General features: G+C 57.5%; 1 protein-coding gene across 5 annotated transcripts in view; it reads right to left on the reverse strand.

Moving 5' to 3' along the window:
• Positions 1–4007: 4007 nt before the first annotated feature.
• The window catches only part of MAD1L1 (mitotic arrest deficient 1 like 1), a 332505-nt gene continuing 317493 nt past the window's right edge, over positions 4008–19019 (reverse strand). For all 5 annotated transcript variants that reach the window (XM_057529233.1, XM_057529232.1, XM_057529231.1 and 2 more), the window contains one exon: positions 4008–8158. In XM_057529233.1, coding sequence (XP_057385216.1) covers positions 7994–8158 — 165 coding nt within the window. In that variant the 3' untranslated portion in view covers positions 4008–7993. The remainder of the gene's footprint in view (positions 8159–19019) is intronic.

Raw genomic sequence — 19019 nt, forward strand, 5'->3', positions numbered from 1 at the left:
CTCCACCCATCCTGCTCCCCTTTGAATGGCGAGCTGCCCGTGACCTGGAGTTTTTCCCGGACCGCGAGTTGTGAATCCAGAAAGGCGCCCCCGGGAGCCCCTTGCTGGGCCGAGGAGGAGAGGATGGTGGTGGGCAAGCTCGGAGAGTCACCCGTCCAGGGGCCTGTTTGGGCGTCAGCATCTCCTCCCTCCGCCCTAGGGGTGAGGACCTTCACTCCTCCCTGACATCTGGGCCGCGGCCCCGGCAGACACGCTGTCGGGTGAACCCAGGCCCCCTCCGTCTGGCTGGGCGTCTCCCGTCTCCGAGGGCTCGACGTGTGGAGCGGAATCTCGCTGCCCTTGCACGTGCATTATCTAGCGATCCATTCACCAATCTCACACGTCTCTTGAGCATATTTCCCTAATGCTTAAACACTCGCTCACTTCATGAATGTCAACTAAAAAAATCAACCAATAAAACTTCCCAGATATTTAGATATTGATTACAAACCTTAATCAAATGCTTCTAAACGTTTAATTAAAACCACAAGCTAAATATATCAGATTTGCTTAAATTGCTTCAAACGCCTTTATAACTAGGCAAGACCTACTGCCGTGGCTGAAGGACACCCCCATATGCCGAAGTCCTCATCCCCCGCCCCACCCCATGACTGTCTTTGGAGACTGGCCTTTAGGGGTGGTTAAGGTGAAACAGGTCGCGAGGGTGGCGCTTGGTCCAACAGGACGGTGGCCTGGTGAGAAGGGGAAGGGACACTGGAGCTCTCTCTGCCGGATGCGGGCACAGGAGCTGGGCAGCCCTCGCCGGAAACCAAGCCTGCTGACACCAGATCCGAGAGAAAGAAATGTCTGTCGTTTGAGCCTCTCGTCTGCGGTATTTTGTTTTAGCAGCTGAGCTAAGACAGCACACAAATTATCATAAGGACTTAAAAATGGGGGGATTTGGGAGCCGGAGGAGACGCGGTGGTGAGCACACGATTGTCTGCCTTTGTCCACATGTGCAGAACTGGGCTGAAAGGTGAAAAGCGCCCCGATGAGAAGGAAAGAAAAACCTTACAGTTTGCTTACACGGAAGCTGGTGCCGAGGCAATTCCACGGCTCTGCACGTGGTCCTCCCTCATCTGTTACTGTCACCGTGTCCCGAGTCCTTCCCGTGGTCGCTGCGGACAAAAGAGAGGGACGCACCCTCCGACGGCCTCCCCCGCAGGCCTGGATTCTCTCAGGCCCACTCCTCCCGCGGGCAGCCGCGTCCTCCCAGCCCAGGACCCATCGACCTGCAATCACCCGCGTGGACCTGTGGGCCCCACGGGGAATGGAGTCACCGGGTGACGAAGGGCTCCCCCTCCGAGGGGTCGCTGACAATAACCCCCTGCTGCTCGCGGAGCCGGGCTTCTGCTTGTCTCTGGCACCCTCGGTTCCTGTGCGGGAGACGTAAGGTCACAGAGAGGCTGGGATCCTTGGCGGAAACAGAAATACCACACAACAGCACATGAGGATGCTGGCTCCAAGACAGATGTGTGCGAGCTGCTGGCCCTGGTGAGGAGGCAGTCGTGCACATGCACTGACACACGCAACACACCGCGCACACACACACACACGCTCTTGGGGGCGAGCCCAGAAGACAGGCGTCCAGCATGTACAGCGATCATCTCTGGGTGACGGGTAATAAGTGACTTTTCATTTTTCTTCCTGAGACTTTCCCACGTCTTCCAAATACTTTACAATGACGGCATGAACGTTACAAGAAAAAGAAAATCCCCAGACGTGTTTGTTTCTAAGTGAAAACCACCAGGCTGCCCCCGTCGTGGTTGCCCAGGAGCTGCTGTGAGGCCAGGCCTGGCTCGGCTGCAGCGGGGACCGTGGCGTCTCAGGGACGTGTGGCCAGCGGGAAGCGGCTCAGGAGCCGGCGTGTCTCTGGCCACCTGTCCGGGCTGGGTTTGGCCGCTCTGGCCGTCTGGGCCATCCCAGCCTCGGGCCAGCTCAGAAGGGGTTAAGATGCTCCACCAATGCAAATTAGATTTAATTAATCCTTTTCATCAGTTGCAAATATACCTTCTGAACCCTATTAAAAACATGAATATGCAAATGTAGACCTTTTTTAATTCTCATTTTCAAGGACTAGGTGTTGGGGTTTGATTAAGTGAATTCCGTTAACAGCCTGTAAACCTGGTGCAAAATTTAATTTCCATTTTAAGTTTGAAAAAAAAGAGAAAAACCGGCATGAAGGCTGTTGCTAATTGAGCTAATTATAGTGTCACATTACGGAGGCCACACGCAGAGCCCACAGGCGGAGGGGCCCTGGGCAGGGCCTGGGGGTGGCTCCCAGGGGCCCACAGCCAGTCCTGCTGTCAGATTGTTTTCCAGATGTGGAGACTGAGCCTCAAGTAGGGGAGGAGACGTCCCCAGGAGCCCCTCGCAGGTCGTTGCGTGTGGGCTGCCTGGGCAGCCTGGGCCCCCGACTCATCGAGGAGGTGGGGGCACCGGGCAGGGATCCCAGGAGGGAACCCCGGGCCCACGTGTCCCCTCCGTCCGCACTTCCCGGCTCTGCCAGCACCTCCACAAACTCCCGGGTGACCCGCTAGGATAGACACTTCTCCGTCAGTCAAACAGGGAGACAGTCTGACGGCACGTTTAACATGCACGATGGCTTCCCAGCAATACTCAAGCAACCGTGAGCCAGCACCGCCAGGTGCCCAGGACCCTCGGCACAAGGTCCCCCCGTCCGTGGTGCTGGCGCTCGAGGGCTGTCCAGTCCCACACGGTGGCCTGGGCGCACTCACCACTGAGCGCCTGAAATGTGGCTGGTCTGAATCCAGATGGGCAGCAGGTGCAAAACAAGATGCTGGGTTTTTAAGACTCAGCGCTGAGAGATGGTAAATGAATGTCTCGCTAATTTATATATATGTAATTTAGAGAACTCATTTTTAAAAATTATGATGTAATTGACGTATTAGTTTCAGGTATACAACATGATGATTCAATATTTGTATATATTGCAAAACTAATTTTTATATGGATTACATGTTGAAATAAAATGTTGTATATATTAGGTTAAATATATTCATTAAAGTTAATTTCACCCGCTTTTTAAATGTGGCTGCTAAAAAATTTCAAATTACATATGCGACTTGCATGCTATTTCTGTCATCAGGGTGGTTCTACGGCTTCTTGAGAAGATGCTAAAGCTGATGAAAAATGTGTATTTTATATATACTATATGTAACACAGGTATATTATAAGTAAAATATGCATAAAGAAATGCCAGGTGGAAGGATACGCAGGCCCAGGTGTGCGTCGGCTTGGGCCTCCCCCCTCCCCCCTCCCACCGGCCCCCATAACAAGCAACCACAGCCAGGGCGGCTTAAACAACAGACAGTGACTTTCTCAGGTTCCTCCCGAGGCCTCCCTCCTGGGCATGCAGAGGGCAGTCTCCTCCCTGCGGCCTCACACGGTCGGCCCCCCTGTGTCTGTGTCCCGATCTCCTCCTCTTACAAGGACACCAGTCCTTCGGGATTAGGGACCAGCCTAACGGCCTCATTTTAACTTAATCACCTCTGAGGCACAGGAATTCAACACATGAATGTGGGGACACAGCTCTGCCCACAAGGGAGGGCGAGGCGGCGGGGCTCTGGGGAGAAGGTCCCCGTGGTGGGTAGACACAGGCTGGCGTGTCTGAGGCTCGCCATGGAGGCCGGTTCCCAGAAATATTAACCAACTGGGAATCACCCCAAACCTGCTCACCCTGGAAAATCCGGAGCCACGAGGAGGGTGGGAACCAGACCCACCAGAGAAAGGTTTGCAAGCAAGACTTGTTAATTGGAACCTGGAAATTCGTTTTTGTTTTGGTTCTTTTTTTTTTTAAAGTAATGACCAAAATGGTTCAGAAGTATGGAAGTTCTGAGAGATGCTGTCCATTTTACTTTAAACTGAGAATCTGGTGTTTCTGTAGGTTATTGTTTTCAATAAAACTTCTTAAGTGTTTTGGAAATAACAACAAAACCCCAATGAAATACATCAGTAGATGCTTTTATGGAAAATTTCCAAGACAACTGTTAAGTGAGGAAAAACACCAAGCTGCGGAACAAGCCAGTTATTTTCAAACCACACAGGAGCCCAGTGAGGCCAAACCTTGCGCTGTCTGCCCGTGTGTCAGGTGCACACGGCCATCACAGAGGACGAGCTGGGGCAGGGCCAAGGGGGCTTTGCCTTCCCTTGACATTTCTGCTGCTGAGGGTTTTTCCTTTTACACTGAAAGTGCATCAAGATCGTGCAGTTGAAGAAACAGAGAAGAATGAGAAGAAAATGGAAACCACGAGGAGACAGGCAGCAGGGCAGGCCAGAATGCACGCCGTCGTTGGTCCCCTGTGCTGTATGACTGGGCAAGGCCCTGCCCCTCTCTTGGCCGAAGCAGGAATTTAAGCAGTTTGGTAAAGCCACCGGTCCTCACCGTGCGCACACGCATGTACACATGTGACACAGCCATGCACGCACACACAGCACACACCCTTTCCTGTCCTGCCCTAGACTCCACGCCCTGGACCTCTAAGTCGCCCCTCCGAGGCTGCCTGGGGACAGAGGCCCGGCCCCTTCCTTGGTCCTGGCATCCTGGCGATACTGAACCACGAGGAAAATAGGCAGGTCTGACCCAGAAGCTGGGTCGTGAGGGCTGCTGACCCCAGCCAGGAGGTCCGGGCCTGACGGACTTGCCTGAGGCCTGAGGCAGGTCCTGCCCTTTCCGAACCCTGGCCTCCTCTCGGACAAGACGCAGCTTGCGGGATCATCACGGGATGGGAAGGAGCTTTGTAAGCTGGGATGTTTCAATCGGGGGGCGGGTGGGTGGGGGAGCCTCGCAAACTGGAACGGGGCTTGTGAACCGCGTGGGCTCACATCAAGTGCACATTCTGATCCAGCGCGTCCCAGCATTTCTAGGCAGCTCCTGGGTGACACCGCGGGTCGTGGTCCACACCTGAGTCATGAGGAGCTAAAGAAAGCCCGGAGGTTTACTGATTTCCAGAACACGAACCAGGCGCACAGGGAGGAGCAAGAGACGACGAATAGCTCGCATCCTTGAGCTGGCGCCTCTGGATGCAGAGGCGGGCCGGGCCCTGCGGGAGGCGGGGGTCCCACGGGGGCCCCGACAGGCGGCGCCGTCCTCCCTGGAAGCCTTGGGGACGCCGGAAGGAGCCTGTCGCACGCCAAATCCCGCTCCATCCTGGCAATTAACGGTTTATCGCCGCAGCACTAATCCCTTAAAATTAGTCATTAGCGGCTTAACAACCACGTAGCGCTGGTGCCCACTGACGAGCTGGCGGCGGTGGGGTCTCTGCCAGAGCCGGAACCTTCTGGGGCCTGGCTCCCCACCCGAGTGCACCCAGAGCCCCCGGCAGCGGCGGGGCGAGGGGCTGGCAAACTCAGCAGCAGGTGACCGAGCGGAGCTGGGAGAACGTTAGGGGGCCTCCGCGCCCCGTCCCACCTAGACGCGTCCCTGGGGGGTGGGGACGGCCCCTCCTGCGCCTCTTCAGGGAAGGAAATCCCAACTCAGCGCAAGCGCTGTCAGCCTGGGGCTGTGTGGGCGGTCCGGGCCGGGGGTGGGCTTTTCACCTGGAAGCCGCCTCAGGGACCCCCTTGCCAAGGAAGGAGAAGGGTGAAGAGCCCGGGGCAGGGGCGAGACCAGGCCCGGGTGCTCACGGGAGGCTGGGCCCGGGGAGGCTCGGCTGCCGGGCGCCCACCGTCCTCCCACAGACGGGGGGCCGGGTGTGGGGCGGGGGCCCAGCTCCTCTGCTGCAGGACCCGGGCAGGGACTAAGTCTCAGGAGGTGACACGAGGCCGGGGACAGGTGGCCCTGAGGGACCCACGGCACGAGAGGGGCAGCGGGGAGGGCTGACCTGGCCTTGGGGCCACGCGTCGCCAGCGGGAGTCAGGGCCGTGGCACGTGCGCAACCCGTCAGCCCCCAACCCTCCAGCACGTGCCTCTCCCACCGGGGCTCCCGGACTTCAGTACTGGCCCTGCAACCGAGACCACCACGTGCGGGGGTGCCTGCCCGGCCCGCGCACCCCCTCGTAGGCCCCGTGGTGACCCCTGGGTAGAGATCACCAGCTTCCGGCCTGGCCCTCTGGCCAGTGTGACCCCACCAGCCGGGCCATCTCAGCAGCAGCTGGCCGCTCCCGCCTGCCCTGAGGGTCGGGGAGCCGCCATCTAGCAGGCGCCGTCGGCATGCCGGGACGCCCACAAGGGCCTCGCAGGGCATTTGTGTGGGCTGATGATTTTGCGTCAAGTTTTGACTTGAGCCTTTTGTCACTGTCAGCGGCCTCTGAATTCAGCAATTTCACACGGGAGGCAGGCCGGGGCCAGGCCTGGGGTGACGGGGACACAGCCTCCGCCATACGGGAGCCCGGCCCCAGCCCTCCGCGGCGCCGGGGACGGGGGCAGAGTCGAGACAAGGGCCTGGTCCCCCGCTCCCAGCCTGGGGCCCAGCAGCATCTGTGGGACCTTTCCTCCCGCAGAGCAGCAGGGAAGCGCCACTGCGGGCTTGGGGGTCCCGACAGAGGGAGGGAGACGGACGAGGCCCCTCCCCACCCGCCTCGCACGGAGCGGCTCAGAGCCCGAGACGCGACTTCACCCTGGGCCGGTGTGTCCGCGGCACCGGGAAGGGGGCCGCTCCAGTGTGGACTGAGGGGTGAAGGAAGGTGCACTCTGACGTCTGCCGGAGAACCCCCAACTGGGGGTCTTCACTAAGCGCAGGACCCGCGGGACCGCCCTCCGCAGGGCTCGGCAGAGTTTCGCGCGAGCGTCGCTGCCGTCCCCCCGACTGGTGACGACAAAGAAACATGGAGTCTCGCTCCTCCCCCGCGAGATGGCGCGGAGGCGCCCGCAGCGTCTGAGGGGGTGGGGAGAGCAGGACGCCCCCAGCCGGACCAGAGTCCAGTTCCGAGCAGCCTGTGGCCCTGGGAAGCCAGTCCGCACGCCGAGCCTCAGTCTTCTCATCTGTGAAGCGGGAACAGCACTTTCCTCCAGGGCCGTATTGGCGGTCGAACCAGCCGGGGGCTCCGGGTTCCGGGCCTGTGCTGACCTTGCTGTGACCCCGGGCCTGGCTGGGCCGTGTCTGTCCCTGTCCGGGACCCGTTCACAGACCGAGCTCCAGAGCGACTGTGATGGGGGTGGGGTGTGAAGGGCGGGGTCGGGGCAGCCCCAGACGCACAGGCCACACCTCCCAGGGCTCTGGGCTCTGCAGAGGGACCCAGTGCCGGCCCTCCCCGCCCACCTCCCCTGACGATGGCCTCGAGACCTGCCGTGGGGCAGCGCCGCAGGTGAGGCTACGCCCCGAGGCCGCTCCCACCCACCTCTGCCGGGCTCCACGGAGGTACCCACCGCGCGCCTGCAACAGGCACACAGGGCGGGGACGGCAGGACGGCGGGGGTGCCGAGCCGTGTGCGTGGAGGGGCCGGTCAGCCCAGGGGCTCCGACGCGCACACAGTGAGCCGGGTGGGGGCTGAGGGGAGCCTTTATTTCATAAGCGCTGGGAACTTCGCCGGCAGCCCAGGTTCACCCACAAGGTCCAGGCGCAGCCGGGCTTGAGCAGGCGCGGCCGGGGCGCCCGGGGGAGGGGACAGGAAGCCGGCCCAGAGCGCTGCCCCCGAGGTCCCCCACCGCTGCCTCCTACCTGCTCTCCAGGACGGAGGGTGAGGAGGTGGTGGCCTGTCCCTGCAGAGCGGCCGTGAGCCCAGGGGTCGGGGAGGGGCACCCCTGAGCCGCTTAACCCTGCCCACAGGGGTCCTGTGCACAGGTGCAGGTGCAGGCCGCCTGGGCGGGGTGGCTGGGGGGCACGCAGGAGTCCCCATCAGGCCCTGACGCTCACGGCCGTCTGGGCAGGAGGCCGGGCCGTGTGGGATTGGGTAGCTGGCCTGGTGGGGCTGGGACCCCAAGGGACGGGCCTGAGCGGGCTCCCGCCGGCTGCCTGCTTCCGCCTTCAGAAGGCGCGGGGCTGGGGGCCACAGGCTAGGCCACGGTCTGGCGGCTGAAGAGGTCAAGGGTGAGGGCGCTGAGGAAGGCGGGGATGCTGGCCTGCTGCAGCAGGTGCAGCCCGATGAGCTCCTGCACCGTCGCCGTCCGAGAGAACTCCGTCTCCAGCAGCTGCATCTTGGTGCCCGAGGGCCCCGCGGCCTGCAGGGTGGGCGGGAGACACGGGAGATGCCGTTAGCAGGTGGGCCCTGGGCGGGTCGCCCCACTCAATCCCCTGTTGCCCCAGGCTCCAGACGCGGACGGGCCATCTGCCCAAGTCCAGGCACGTCCCCCCAGGCGAGGCTGTTTCTCGGGCCTCCTGGGTGGGGGGTGTCACCCACGCTTCTGGAACCTAGAAGCCAGGATGGGGGCGTGCGCTCCAGTTCACCAGCCCCTCCGGGTCTGTCCACCCTGAGACCCCAGCCCTTGTGAGGACGCTCCGTGCCCGGCGTGAGGGCCCTGTGACAGCCACGAGGCCGCAGGCGCTCCGAGGCGGGTCTCACGCTGCCCCGTGTGCCAGGGGGAGGGCCGAGGGGCCGCTGTGTCCGGGCCTCTCGCCCGCTGCCCTCGGGCACTGCTGCACGTCAGGGCTCTCTGTCACGGCGGCGGCGGGGCTGCCTCTCGAGTCCGCTGATCCGAGTTCAAATCCCGCCCCTTCCGGCTGTGAGGCCTCGGGCACGGAACGGAGGGGCTCCCAGCTGAGGGCACCGCTGGGAGCTAGCCCACTCGGTGGGCTTGCTGAAGGGTGGCAGGTGGGGGGCCAGGCAGTCCTGGAGAACCCAAGAGGGGCCAATTCCTTTCACTGCTTCTTTACGCAAACGCGTCTCCTGTGACTGGGGAGGTACCACGAAGGAAGACGGGCCTGTCCCCCAGCGATTCGGAAGACCAGCCTCTAAACACCGTGTGTGCCACACGGTGGGACCCCCAAAACTCGCTGGTCAAGCCCTCACGTGCAAGTGGGGAGACCGAGGCGCAGATGGCTCGGGGCTGGCCTGGGTCACAAGGCAGGTGTGAGCAGGGCCGAGCCCAGGGCAGGTGCTCCCGGGGGTGCAGGGCAGCTGGGGGGTGGACAGAGGCCCGAAGGTGCCCAAACGCTCGGGCAGGGCTCACAGGGAAGCTCCCTCCCTCCCTCGGGCAGGCCCACGGCAGCTCCAAGACCCCACATGGCGCCCCGACGTGGGCCTCACCTGCCAGCAAGCCCATCCCAGGTGAGTTAGGACCCCCGGGGCCTGCCTGCTGGGGGCGCAGGCCTGGGGAGAGGCCGTCGTACACCAGACAGAAGCCTGTGGCCTGCGACCCTGTTCAGCAAGGCAGTGGTGCTGGTGGGGCAGCTCAGGGGAGTCAGGAGGCGAGTGGGGTGGCGGCCACCGCGGGCCAGCCCCCCACTCATGGAATGACCACCTGCCCACCCTGCCCGGTCAGCTCCACCCCTGCTCGGAGGATGAAGGCTACCACTCTGCTTGGGGAATCCCAGGCTGGAAGGGACACACCCGGGGACGCGCACACCTCCATGGGAGAGCCCCCTCCTTCCCAGGCAGCCGACCAGGAAAGGCTTCTTCCCGCCGACCCCCAAACTCACCCGCCAGCCGGAACCCTGGCTCCGCCTTGGCGGGCGCCCGCTTCACCAAGATTCCTGTTAACAGCCACCAGAAAGCGGAGCAGCGCTGCCTGCGGCCCACCCACACGGCGGCCCAGGCTTGGGGGAAGGTGGACACGTTCCTCCCAGCCCACGGGGACCCTGAGAAACGACCCCCGCCAAGACACACGTCTGATAAAGGACTCGTGTGCAGGGTCCACCTGCAGCTCTTACAACTCAACAGTAGAAAGACAAATGACCCAGTTAAAAAGTGGGCGAACAGTCCGAATGGACCTTTTCCCAAAGGATACAGGCAAATGGCCACACCACCACCTGTGTCTTCAGGGAAGCGCAAGTGGAGCCCACGGTGAGACCCGCCTCAGGCCCGCGAGGACAGCTGTAACCCAGGCGACGCGGTGCTGGGAAGGCCGCGGGGAAGTAGGAAGGCGGGCACGGCGGGCGCTGCGCAAACAGTCTGGCGGTTCCTCACGAGTGAGCCACGTGGCCCGGCAATTCCACTCCTGGGTACGTGCCCAGGAGAAGTGAAAACACACATCCACACAGGAACCGGCACAGGAACGTTCATGGCAGCAACATTCAACGTAAGTCAAAACGCAGAAACCACCACCGACAGGCGAACAGGTAAGTGCAGCGCAGCCACGGAAGGAACACTGCTCTGTACACACGACACCACGGACGACCCTCGAGAGCACACGCCAGGCCAGACACGGAAGGCCCCGTCGGTGTGACTCCACGCGCTCTGGCGAGTGCCAGAGCAGGCAAAGCCGCCGAGACGGGGGCTGGGACGGGGGTCGGGGAGGGAGAAAGGGGAGCGACTGCCGGTGGGCATGGGCCTTCTCTGTGGGGGATGAAAACCTTCCAGCGTCAGGTGTGGATTACAGCTCAGCAGGGCCGTCTGCAACAAAAGGCTCCCTTCTGCCCAGCAGCCTGAGGGTGCCCCCCCGGCGGGCCCAGCAGGGCACAAGGAGGCCCGACGAGGTGCAGGTCTGGATGTGCTGCGGAGGGGGCCCTCCGAGACCCCAGGGGAGGAGCGGGGGCATCTCGGAAGGAGCTGCTCCAGCTCTGCATCGGCCTGCCCCCTGCCCTCCGACCCGCGACCCCGCCGAGCGGCCTCGGAGCTCGCGGTGCTGAGGCCGTCTTGGCTGTGTGCCGTCTCACTCGGCCCCGGCCCCCGCGGGCGGCCGGCCCTGCTCCGTTGCCCGTTAACACATTTAGCCTTGTCATAATGGTTCAACACAGACCATTTTCCAACAAAAATAAGAGAAACCACTCTGACCTTTACCAGGAAAATCCTTTAATTTCTGCCTCCTGCTCTTGATTCTGAGTTTTTCCCCGTAAATGTCAGAGGGGCCAGTTCTCCTGCTGTCGGCTCAACACAGGCTGGGTGGGGGGTTAGGGGGAGGAGGGAGTCGGGGGCCCGAAAGGGCAGCCGAGTCCCCTGGCCGTGCGGGTTAGGGTTAGGGGCAACCCCGGCCCGACCCCCTCCCCCCAACCTGGCCCTCCCCCAGCCCCTGCTCCCCCGAGAGGTGGCCTTCCGCTCCGACTTAAACCGGGGGTCCTCTGGGCGCCTCCCCAGGCCCCTGCAGGCTCTGCGTGCGGGTCAGACGCGCCTCGCGGTGTCTGCATCGGGGCTGCCACTCCGACGAGCAGGGCCGGCTCAACCCCGACCAACAGGGAGCCGCCTGGGGCCCCTGTCCACCCGCGGGCATCGCCCGGGGCTCGCTCCGCCCCCGGGCAGTTCCGGGACCCCCGGCCGCCCTCAAGACCCGGAAGCTGTGGCAGGGGTGGAGGTGCGGGAAGGAGGGGCCCAGTGCTTCTCTCTCATCTCGACCCGCGTCCAGGCAAACCCCACGGCTCCCGGCTCCTCCCCTGACGTGGTACCCGGGGCCCGTGTCCCAGTTCCACGGAGCTGCCGTGTTCCCAGGACGTGCCCATCAGCCTCCTGTGTTCAACGCTACCTGGTCCCCGGGTACCTCGTACGGCACTCTAATTAGGGGCTGTTCACTTAAAACCAGGGCGTAGTTTTTAAAAAAGCAAACTGCCCAGTAAGATGTGCTGACCATGCTGGACGGGAGGGGTCAGGCGTGTAATAAAAGCGCCCAGCTTGAGGGACACATGGGACCAGGTCGGCCCAGTCCAGGGGGTGGCCCGGGCTCAGGCCCAGCCCGCTGCCTGCCCTCCGAGGTGACGGGATGCAGCAGACACTGCTCTCTGCCTGGATTAGCTGCGAGGAAATCAAAGCACCCCCGTCTTCAGAGCGGAGTCAGGGCTTCTCAAGCCGGAATCTAACACATTCCAAGTGCTTTCATGCGCTCACGGGCTGACCTGGGGAGGGCGGCTTGTCCCAGCCGGCCAGCGTCCTCTTGAAACTTCTGTGCTGGAGAAGGCCCTGGAGCCGGCACTGGGGGTGCCCCCTCGGGCGCCCGCCGCCCCCCGCGCAGCACAGCCCCCCACAGCGAGGATGAGGCTGCTGGCGAGGGCATCGGAACAGGAACGCCGGTTGGGGAGCTCACAGGGCTAAGATGAAAGGTGGTTCATTACGGTTTTCTGAATTCTCCAGGGTTTTTACTATGACTGCACATATTTGTAATCAGTAAAAAACAATATCTAAATTATATCCACAAGGCCTGAACAGCTTTGAGAATGGACAAATACACACAGCGTCCCTGCTACAGGCACGTGCTGACGTGTGGCTTCACCGGCTCCCAGGCCGGGGGCCGAGCGGGGCCCGTGGTGGGGACACACGGTGTCTGGGACTGGGGCTCGTGGGACGCCCTGCCACGGTGCCGTCACCACCTGTCGGCCTCCAGGGCTGGGGTGAGCTTCGCGGGGGTTGAGGGGGGGAACACCTGGCTGGCTTCCTCCCAGATCCTCCCCGCCCGTGGGAGGGCACCTCCGGGGGTGCCCCCGCCCGCCCGCCCCCGGTGTCCTGGGCCACGGGTGACACCCAGCGTGGCGGCCGGCAGCCTGCAGACGCTGTGGAAGTCTCTGCGCCGCCTGCCCACCTGTGTTCTTCGGAGAGATGCACGCACAGCCGCCTCTGGCTCCCTGAGAGCCTGGCCCCGTGGAGCCCTCCTCGCCGGCCACGAGGACGAGCTCTCCCGGCCCACTCCGGCTGCTCTCTCCCTTGCCTGGCGCCTCGAGGGCCCTGTCCCAGCCCACTGTGGGCCCACCAGCGCATCCCTGCCGCCTCCAAAGCCCGGCCAGCCTCCCTCTCCGAGGGCAGATGCCTCCGCACCCCATGAGGCCGGCCGGGCGTGGCTCCCAGACCAGGGGCGACTGGGAGCGGCCGCTGCGCTCTGGGTCCCCAGAGCCCAGGGCAGGTGGCCGCGGGAGGCCCAGGCAGACGCTGATGCGTGCGAACAAGCAAGGGACACGGCGGCAAGTGGGTCAGGACAACTTGGCCAGAAGCTGAGAGCGCTGTCCCGGCACGAAGTTCCAGGGAACGGAAGCTGGCAAAAAAGCATGTCCAGCAAAATAGCTCACCCAATTATCCCCGCTTAATTGTACTGAAAAAACATCTAAATACTGCATGTTCTAATTATACCAGCGTTATTGGAATTCACCGTCCCCAGCTAGGGGTGACCTTTCCCAAGAGCGATTGTGGGGGGCAAGGCCAGGCACCCCAACAGTTGCAGATCCGTCTCAAACCCGCAATTATTATTATTATTATTCTATTTATACCGCCCTCCATCTTGCTAGATGCTCCGCTTTAGATCCACACGCAGCTGCTCCTGCAGCCTCACGAGGGGGGAGGGCGCACGCGGGGCATCGAGGGCCCGAGCGGTCACTTCCAGGAGCCCTGCCCCTCACAGGTGGGCGCCCGAGGCCTCCTTCCAGGAGGTTCCTGGGGGCAGAGGCCCGTGGACAGGGGAGGTGCGAGTGGGGGTGGGCACCACAGAGCCAACCGCCTCCTTCCACGTTCTCAGGGGGCAGGGGCCAGAGAGGACCCGAAGGCCCGGCTCCCCCGGCCCTGGGCCCGCCGCCCCCCCGGGCCCCCGCCTCCTCCGTCAAGTGGGCTGGGCCACGCGTCCCTCCAGCCCTCATCCAGGAAGCCTCCCCCTCCTCGCTCCCCATCGAGACAAGTCACACAGCCTCGGAGTAATTTTGTGCGGAGCCCGCGGGGGCCGCGGAACCACCTGAAGAGCGATGCGGCTGGATGAACGGCAGCGACGGAGTCAGAAGCTGGGCTCACCGCTGGCGGCCCTCCTGTCTGCTGTGTGGCCGTGGGCACTTCACTTCACCTCTCTGAGCTGGACTTTCCTCAATTTAAGGGGGGACGCATGCCTGTGTTCCCACCCCAGAGGGCTGCTGGTGGGCTCAGATGATAACACCTGTCAAAACGCTCGGCAGGCTCCGGGAGAAGCGGGCAGATTTACCCACCTGCCTGAAACAACCGGAAAAATGAGACACAAACACGCAACAGTGCTTTCAAGTCCTGGGACACGTGGGAATGAGGGGCACGGTCCCGGGAGACGGGAAGCAAGCCCTGTGACGGCCCCGTTCACCCCTCGAGAGACTTTCTGGGCACAGTGAGGGAGAGGCCCGGGCAGAGCCGGTGGACTCTCTGAGCTGAGAGTCTGGGGAGACCCAGGCGGCCAGAGGGTGCAGGACAGAGCACCCGAGAGGAGAGCCACGCCTGGAGGAAGGACTGAGCGGAGGGTGCCCGAGCACTCAGCAGGGTACTGATCAGCACACAGGTAACAAACCACCTGAGGCAGGAAAAAACACCCACGAGGATCAGAGCAAACACCACCAGTGCAGGAGAAGCTCCCGCAGCTGGAGCAGGGCCCGTCCTCAGCGGCCACCCCAGAGAAGCCCACTGTCACAGGGCACACGAGGGCCTCCCCTCGGAAGAGCACAGTCACCCTCGACTACATGCTGCTCTGGTCCCGCTCACAATTTTTTTTTTTTTTTTTGGCCACACCTGGCGGCATGTGGGATCTTAGTTCCCCAGCCAGGGATCGAACCTGCGCCCCCTGCAGTGGAAGTGCAGTCTTAACCACTGGACCGCCAGGGAAGTCCCTGGCTCACAGCTCTTAAACTGAGACCTGAAAGAATCTGCTTCCAAGTAAGTAACACCCCTGAACAAAGTTTGGGAGCGGTCACAGGAAGACAGAAACACCCAGCCCCCAACGGGAAGAAATTCACCACGCCTGGCACCCATCAACGATGACAAGCATGCAAAAGTCAGGAGCATGTGATTCCCAGTGAAGAGAACAAGCAATGGCTGAAACGGATCCAGAACTGATAGTGATGCTAGAATCAGCAGATGACATTAAATCAGTCATTATAACTTTATTCCAGGTGTTCAGAAAGTTGAAGACGTACAAGGTATAGAAAAAGCTAAATTGAACTTCTAAAGGTGAAGACTAAGTGTCCTGGGTGGGATTAACGGCAGATCGGGTGCTGGGGAAAAAAGTTTAGTGAACCTGAAAACAGAAACAGAAACCATTCACAATGAAAGAGAGAGGAGAAAAGAATGAAAGAGAAAGAACCGTGCACACAAGAGCGAGCCGTGGGGCCCTCGAGGGACACACCACACGGGCACCTGAGCCCCTGGAGAGGCCGAGACGACGCGTGTGCAGGCGGCTTCTGAGACGGCTCCCAGCGACCCCGCCTCCTGGCACTGGCATCCCACGCAACCCGCTATCCTAGAGGTTGATGGACTCTGTGTAAAAAACACGGCACAAATGATGGGGCGTCGCTTGTGAGGTGGTGTCACAGTGGACAGTGGCTCTGAGCTGCTCTCACTCTCTGGTTCTTGCCTCTGATGAAGCAAGAACCAGAGAAGCCATGAACCATCCACATGACGAGGAACTAGCTGAGTGCTGCCCACACCCACGTGAGTGAACTCAGGGGCTGATCCTCTCCTGGTGGGGATGTGAGGTGACTGCAGCCTGTGAGAGACTCTGAGGAGGGGGCTGGGCTAAGTGCACTCAACTCCTGGCCTTTGGAAACTGAGCGACTAAGTTTGGGGATAATCTGTTATTCAGTGATGGATTTTTACCAATACAGGAGGACAGAAAAAATACTTGGAAAAAACAATAGCCCAAAACATTTGAATGTGATGAAAACTGTAAACTGGCAGATCCAACAAGTTCAATGAACCCCAAGCACAAAAAAATAAATGACGAAAATGACACCAAAGTACATGGTAATGAAACCACTCTAAATCAATAATGAACATTTTTAAAGCAGCCAGAGAAAAACAAACACATGACCAGAGGAACAAAGAGGGCTGAAAGCAGATTTCTCACGGGAAACATGGAAGCCAGGTGGCCGTGGAACGGTATCTGTAAAGCACAGAAAGAACAACAAAACAAAACCAAGTCAACCTAGAATTGTACACCCGGTGAAAATGACATGTAGGACCTGAAAAAACTTATTATCGCCAGCTGACTGATACTACAAGAAATGTTGAAGGAAGCCCTTCACAGAGAAGGAAGATGAAGATGGAAATATGGGCGTACACAAGAAGAATGAAGAACACCTCATTCCTTCAACGAACAAGGAAGTGGAAGCTGCATATGAAATACGTGAAAAAACTTAAAGTATTATTTAAATATCTTTAAAAGGTAATTGACTATTTAAACAAAAATAGTAGCAGTTTATTGTGAGGTTTACAGTATGTGTATAAGTAAAATGTATTTCAAGGAGTTGAATAAGGCAGGAAGGAGAAAACTGGAAGGTTTATGCATGTAGCATGAGAACTCCAAGGTTCTTAGAGTCTGCGTGAAGCGATATTATGTCACTTGAAGTTGACTGTGATAAGATGTACACTGTAAGTCCTAAAGCAATCTGTAAAACAGCAAGATAAAGTTATAGTTAACAAGTCAAAAAAGGAGATACATGAATTTGTACAAATTATTCAATTAATCTAGGAGAAGGCAGAAAAAGAGGAACAAAGCATAGGACCAACTGAAAACAAACAATGAGATGTGGGCATAAACCTAATCAGAGCAGTAATCAACTTAAATGTAAATAGTCTAAAGACCCCAGTAAAAAGGCAGAGATTGTCAGACTGGATAGACTTGCAAGGCTCAACTATATAAGGCTCATAAAAAAGTAAAAATATGAAAAAGATATACCACACTAACAGAAGCCAAAAGCTGCAGTGACCATGTTAATACCAAACAAGTTAGATTTCAGAGCAAAGAATATCATCAAGGAAAAAGGCCATTTCAAAACAATAAAGGGATTAATTTATACACAAAATAAAGACCAACAGAAATGCAAGAAGGAATAGACAAGTCTATAATTATAGTCAGAGATTTCAATACCTCTCTGTCTACTGATAGAAAAGGAAGATAGAAAACGAGCAAAGATACAGAAGATTTGACAATACTATAAAAAAAACTTGACCTCACATTTATAGCATACTCCAGGAGAATACAAATTATTTTCGAGTATATTTACTTAGATAGACAACATTCTGGACCTTAAAACAAATTTCAATAAATTTAAAAGGATTCATTTCAAACAAACTATGTTCTCTGACCACAGTGAAATTAAATCATAAAGTAATAACAGAAAGCTATCTGGAAATTTTCAAAATATATGGAAACTTAATAATATACTTCTAAGTAACCTATGGGTCAAGGAAAAAATCAAAAGGGAAACTAGCACTTTTAAACAGAATGACGATAAAAATAAAATATCAGAATTTGTGGAATGCTGGTAAAACAGAGCTTGGGGGAAAATTTATAGCACTAAGGGTCTACATTAGAAGAGAAGACAGGAGTCAAATCAAGACTTTAGCTTCGACCTTGAGGACTTCCCAGGCGGTCCAGTGGTTAGGGCTCCGTGCTTCTACTGCAGGGTTCAATCCCTGGTCAGGGAACTAAGATCCCACGTGCCGTGGCCGGAATTAAATAAATAAATACATAAATAAGAAACTAAAATAAAAAGGGCAAAGTAGACCCAAAGTAAGCAGAAGAAAGGAAATAAAGATCAAAGCAGAAATCACTGAAATAGAAAATAGAAAAGCATTAGAAAATCATGAAACCAAAAGTGATTTTTTTTTCAGAAGATTAATAAAATTGATAAACTGGTCAGATTAATCAGGAATAAAAGAAGACACAAATTACTAGCATCATGAATGAGAGCGGTGACAGCACTACTAATTCTATGGATGTTAAAAGGATAGTAAGGGAACATTATGAACAACTTCTTGCCAATAAACTTGACAACTTAAATAAAATGGAAAAATTCTTTGAAAGACACCAAAACTACCAAAGTTCACTACAAAGGAAAGAGATAACCTGAAGAGTCCTACGTCTATTAAAGGTATTGAGTTTGTAGCGAAAACCTTCTCACAGAGAAATCTCCGAGGCTGGATGGCTTTCCTGGTGAATTCTATCAAACCTTTAAGGAATAAATAAATACCAACTCTACATAAATTGTTTAGGAAAATGGAAGAGGAGGAACACTCTCCAACTCATTCTGTGAGACAAGCATCACCATGATGCCACAATCAGACAATAACAGTACAAGGAAAACAAATACAGTCCAATAATCCTCAGGAGTAGAGACGCAAAAATTCTAAACAAAACAGTAAGCAGGGCTTCCCTGGTGGCGCAGTGGTTGAGAGTCTGCCTGCTAATGGAGGGGACACGGGTTCGAGCCCTGGCCTGGGAAGATCCCACATGCCGCGGAGCGGCTGGGCCCGTGAGCCACAACTGCTGAGCCTGCGCGTCTGGAGCCTGTGCTCCGCAACGAGAGAGGCCGCGACGGTGAGAGGCCCGCGCATCGCGATGAAGAGTGGCCCCCGCTTGCCACAACTGGAGAAAGCCCTCGCACAGAAACGAAGACCCAACACAGCCAAAATCAATCAATCAATCAATCAATCAATCAAACATACGCATCTGATTCAAGATCCTCATTAAAAAAAAAAAAAAAAAACAGTAAGCAAATGCATGTCCAATAACATACAAAAAAGGTAAGACAAGTGGGTTCTATCCCAGGAATGCAAGGCTGGTTTACCATTAGAAAAAGCAATTCAACATATGAACAAAGTAAAGAAGAAAAACCACAATATCTCAATAGATGCAGAGAAAGGACTTTACCAAACCCAACATGCATTCCTCAAAAAATTCCTCTGCAGACAAGGATTAGACCAGAACTTCCTCAGCCCGATAAAGGACATCTCCGACCGACCCACAGCTGACAGCACACTCAGTGGCTTCAGATTGAATGAGTCCCTTCAGGTTGAACTTGGGACAAGAATGTTCACTCTCACCACTTCTACTCAACACTGTTCTGGAGGTTCTAGCCAGGGAAATAAGGCAAGAAAAATAAATAAAACCCTCCAAGTTTGGAGAGGGAGAAGCACAACTGTTGTTACAGATAACATCACTGCCTCTGTAGAAAATACAATAGAATACATTAAAAAGCTACTAGAACTAATATGTGAGGTCAGCAAAA

Source organism: Balaenoptera acutorostrata, chromosome 15 (assembly GCF_949987535.1).
Source record: "Balaenoptera acutorostrata chromosome 15, mBalAcu1.1, whole genome shotgun sequence".
NCBI classification, from domain to species: Eukaryota; Metazoa; Chordata; class Mammalia; order Artiodactyla; family Balaenopteridae; genus Balaenoptera; species Balaenoptera acutorostrata.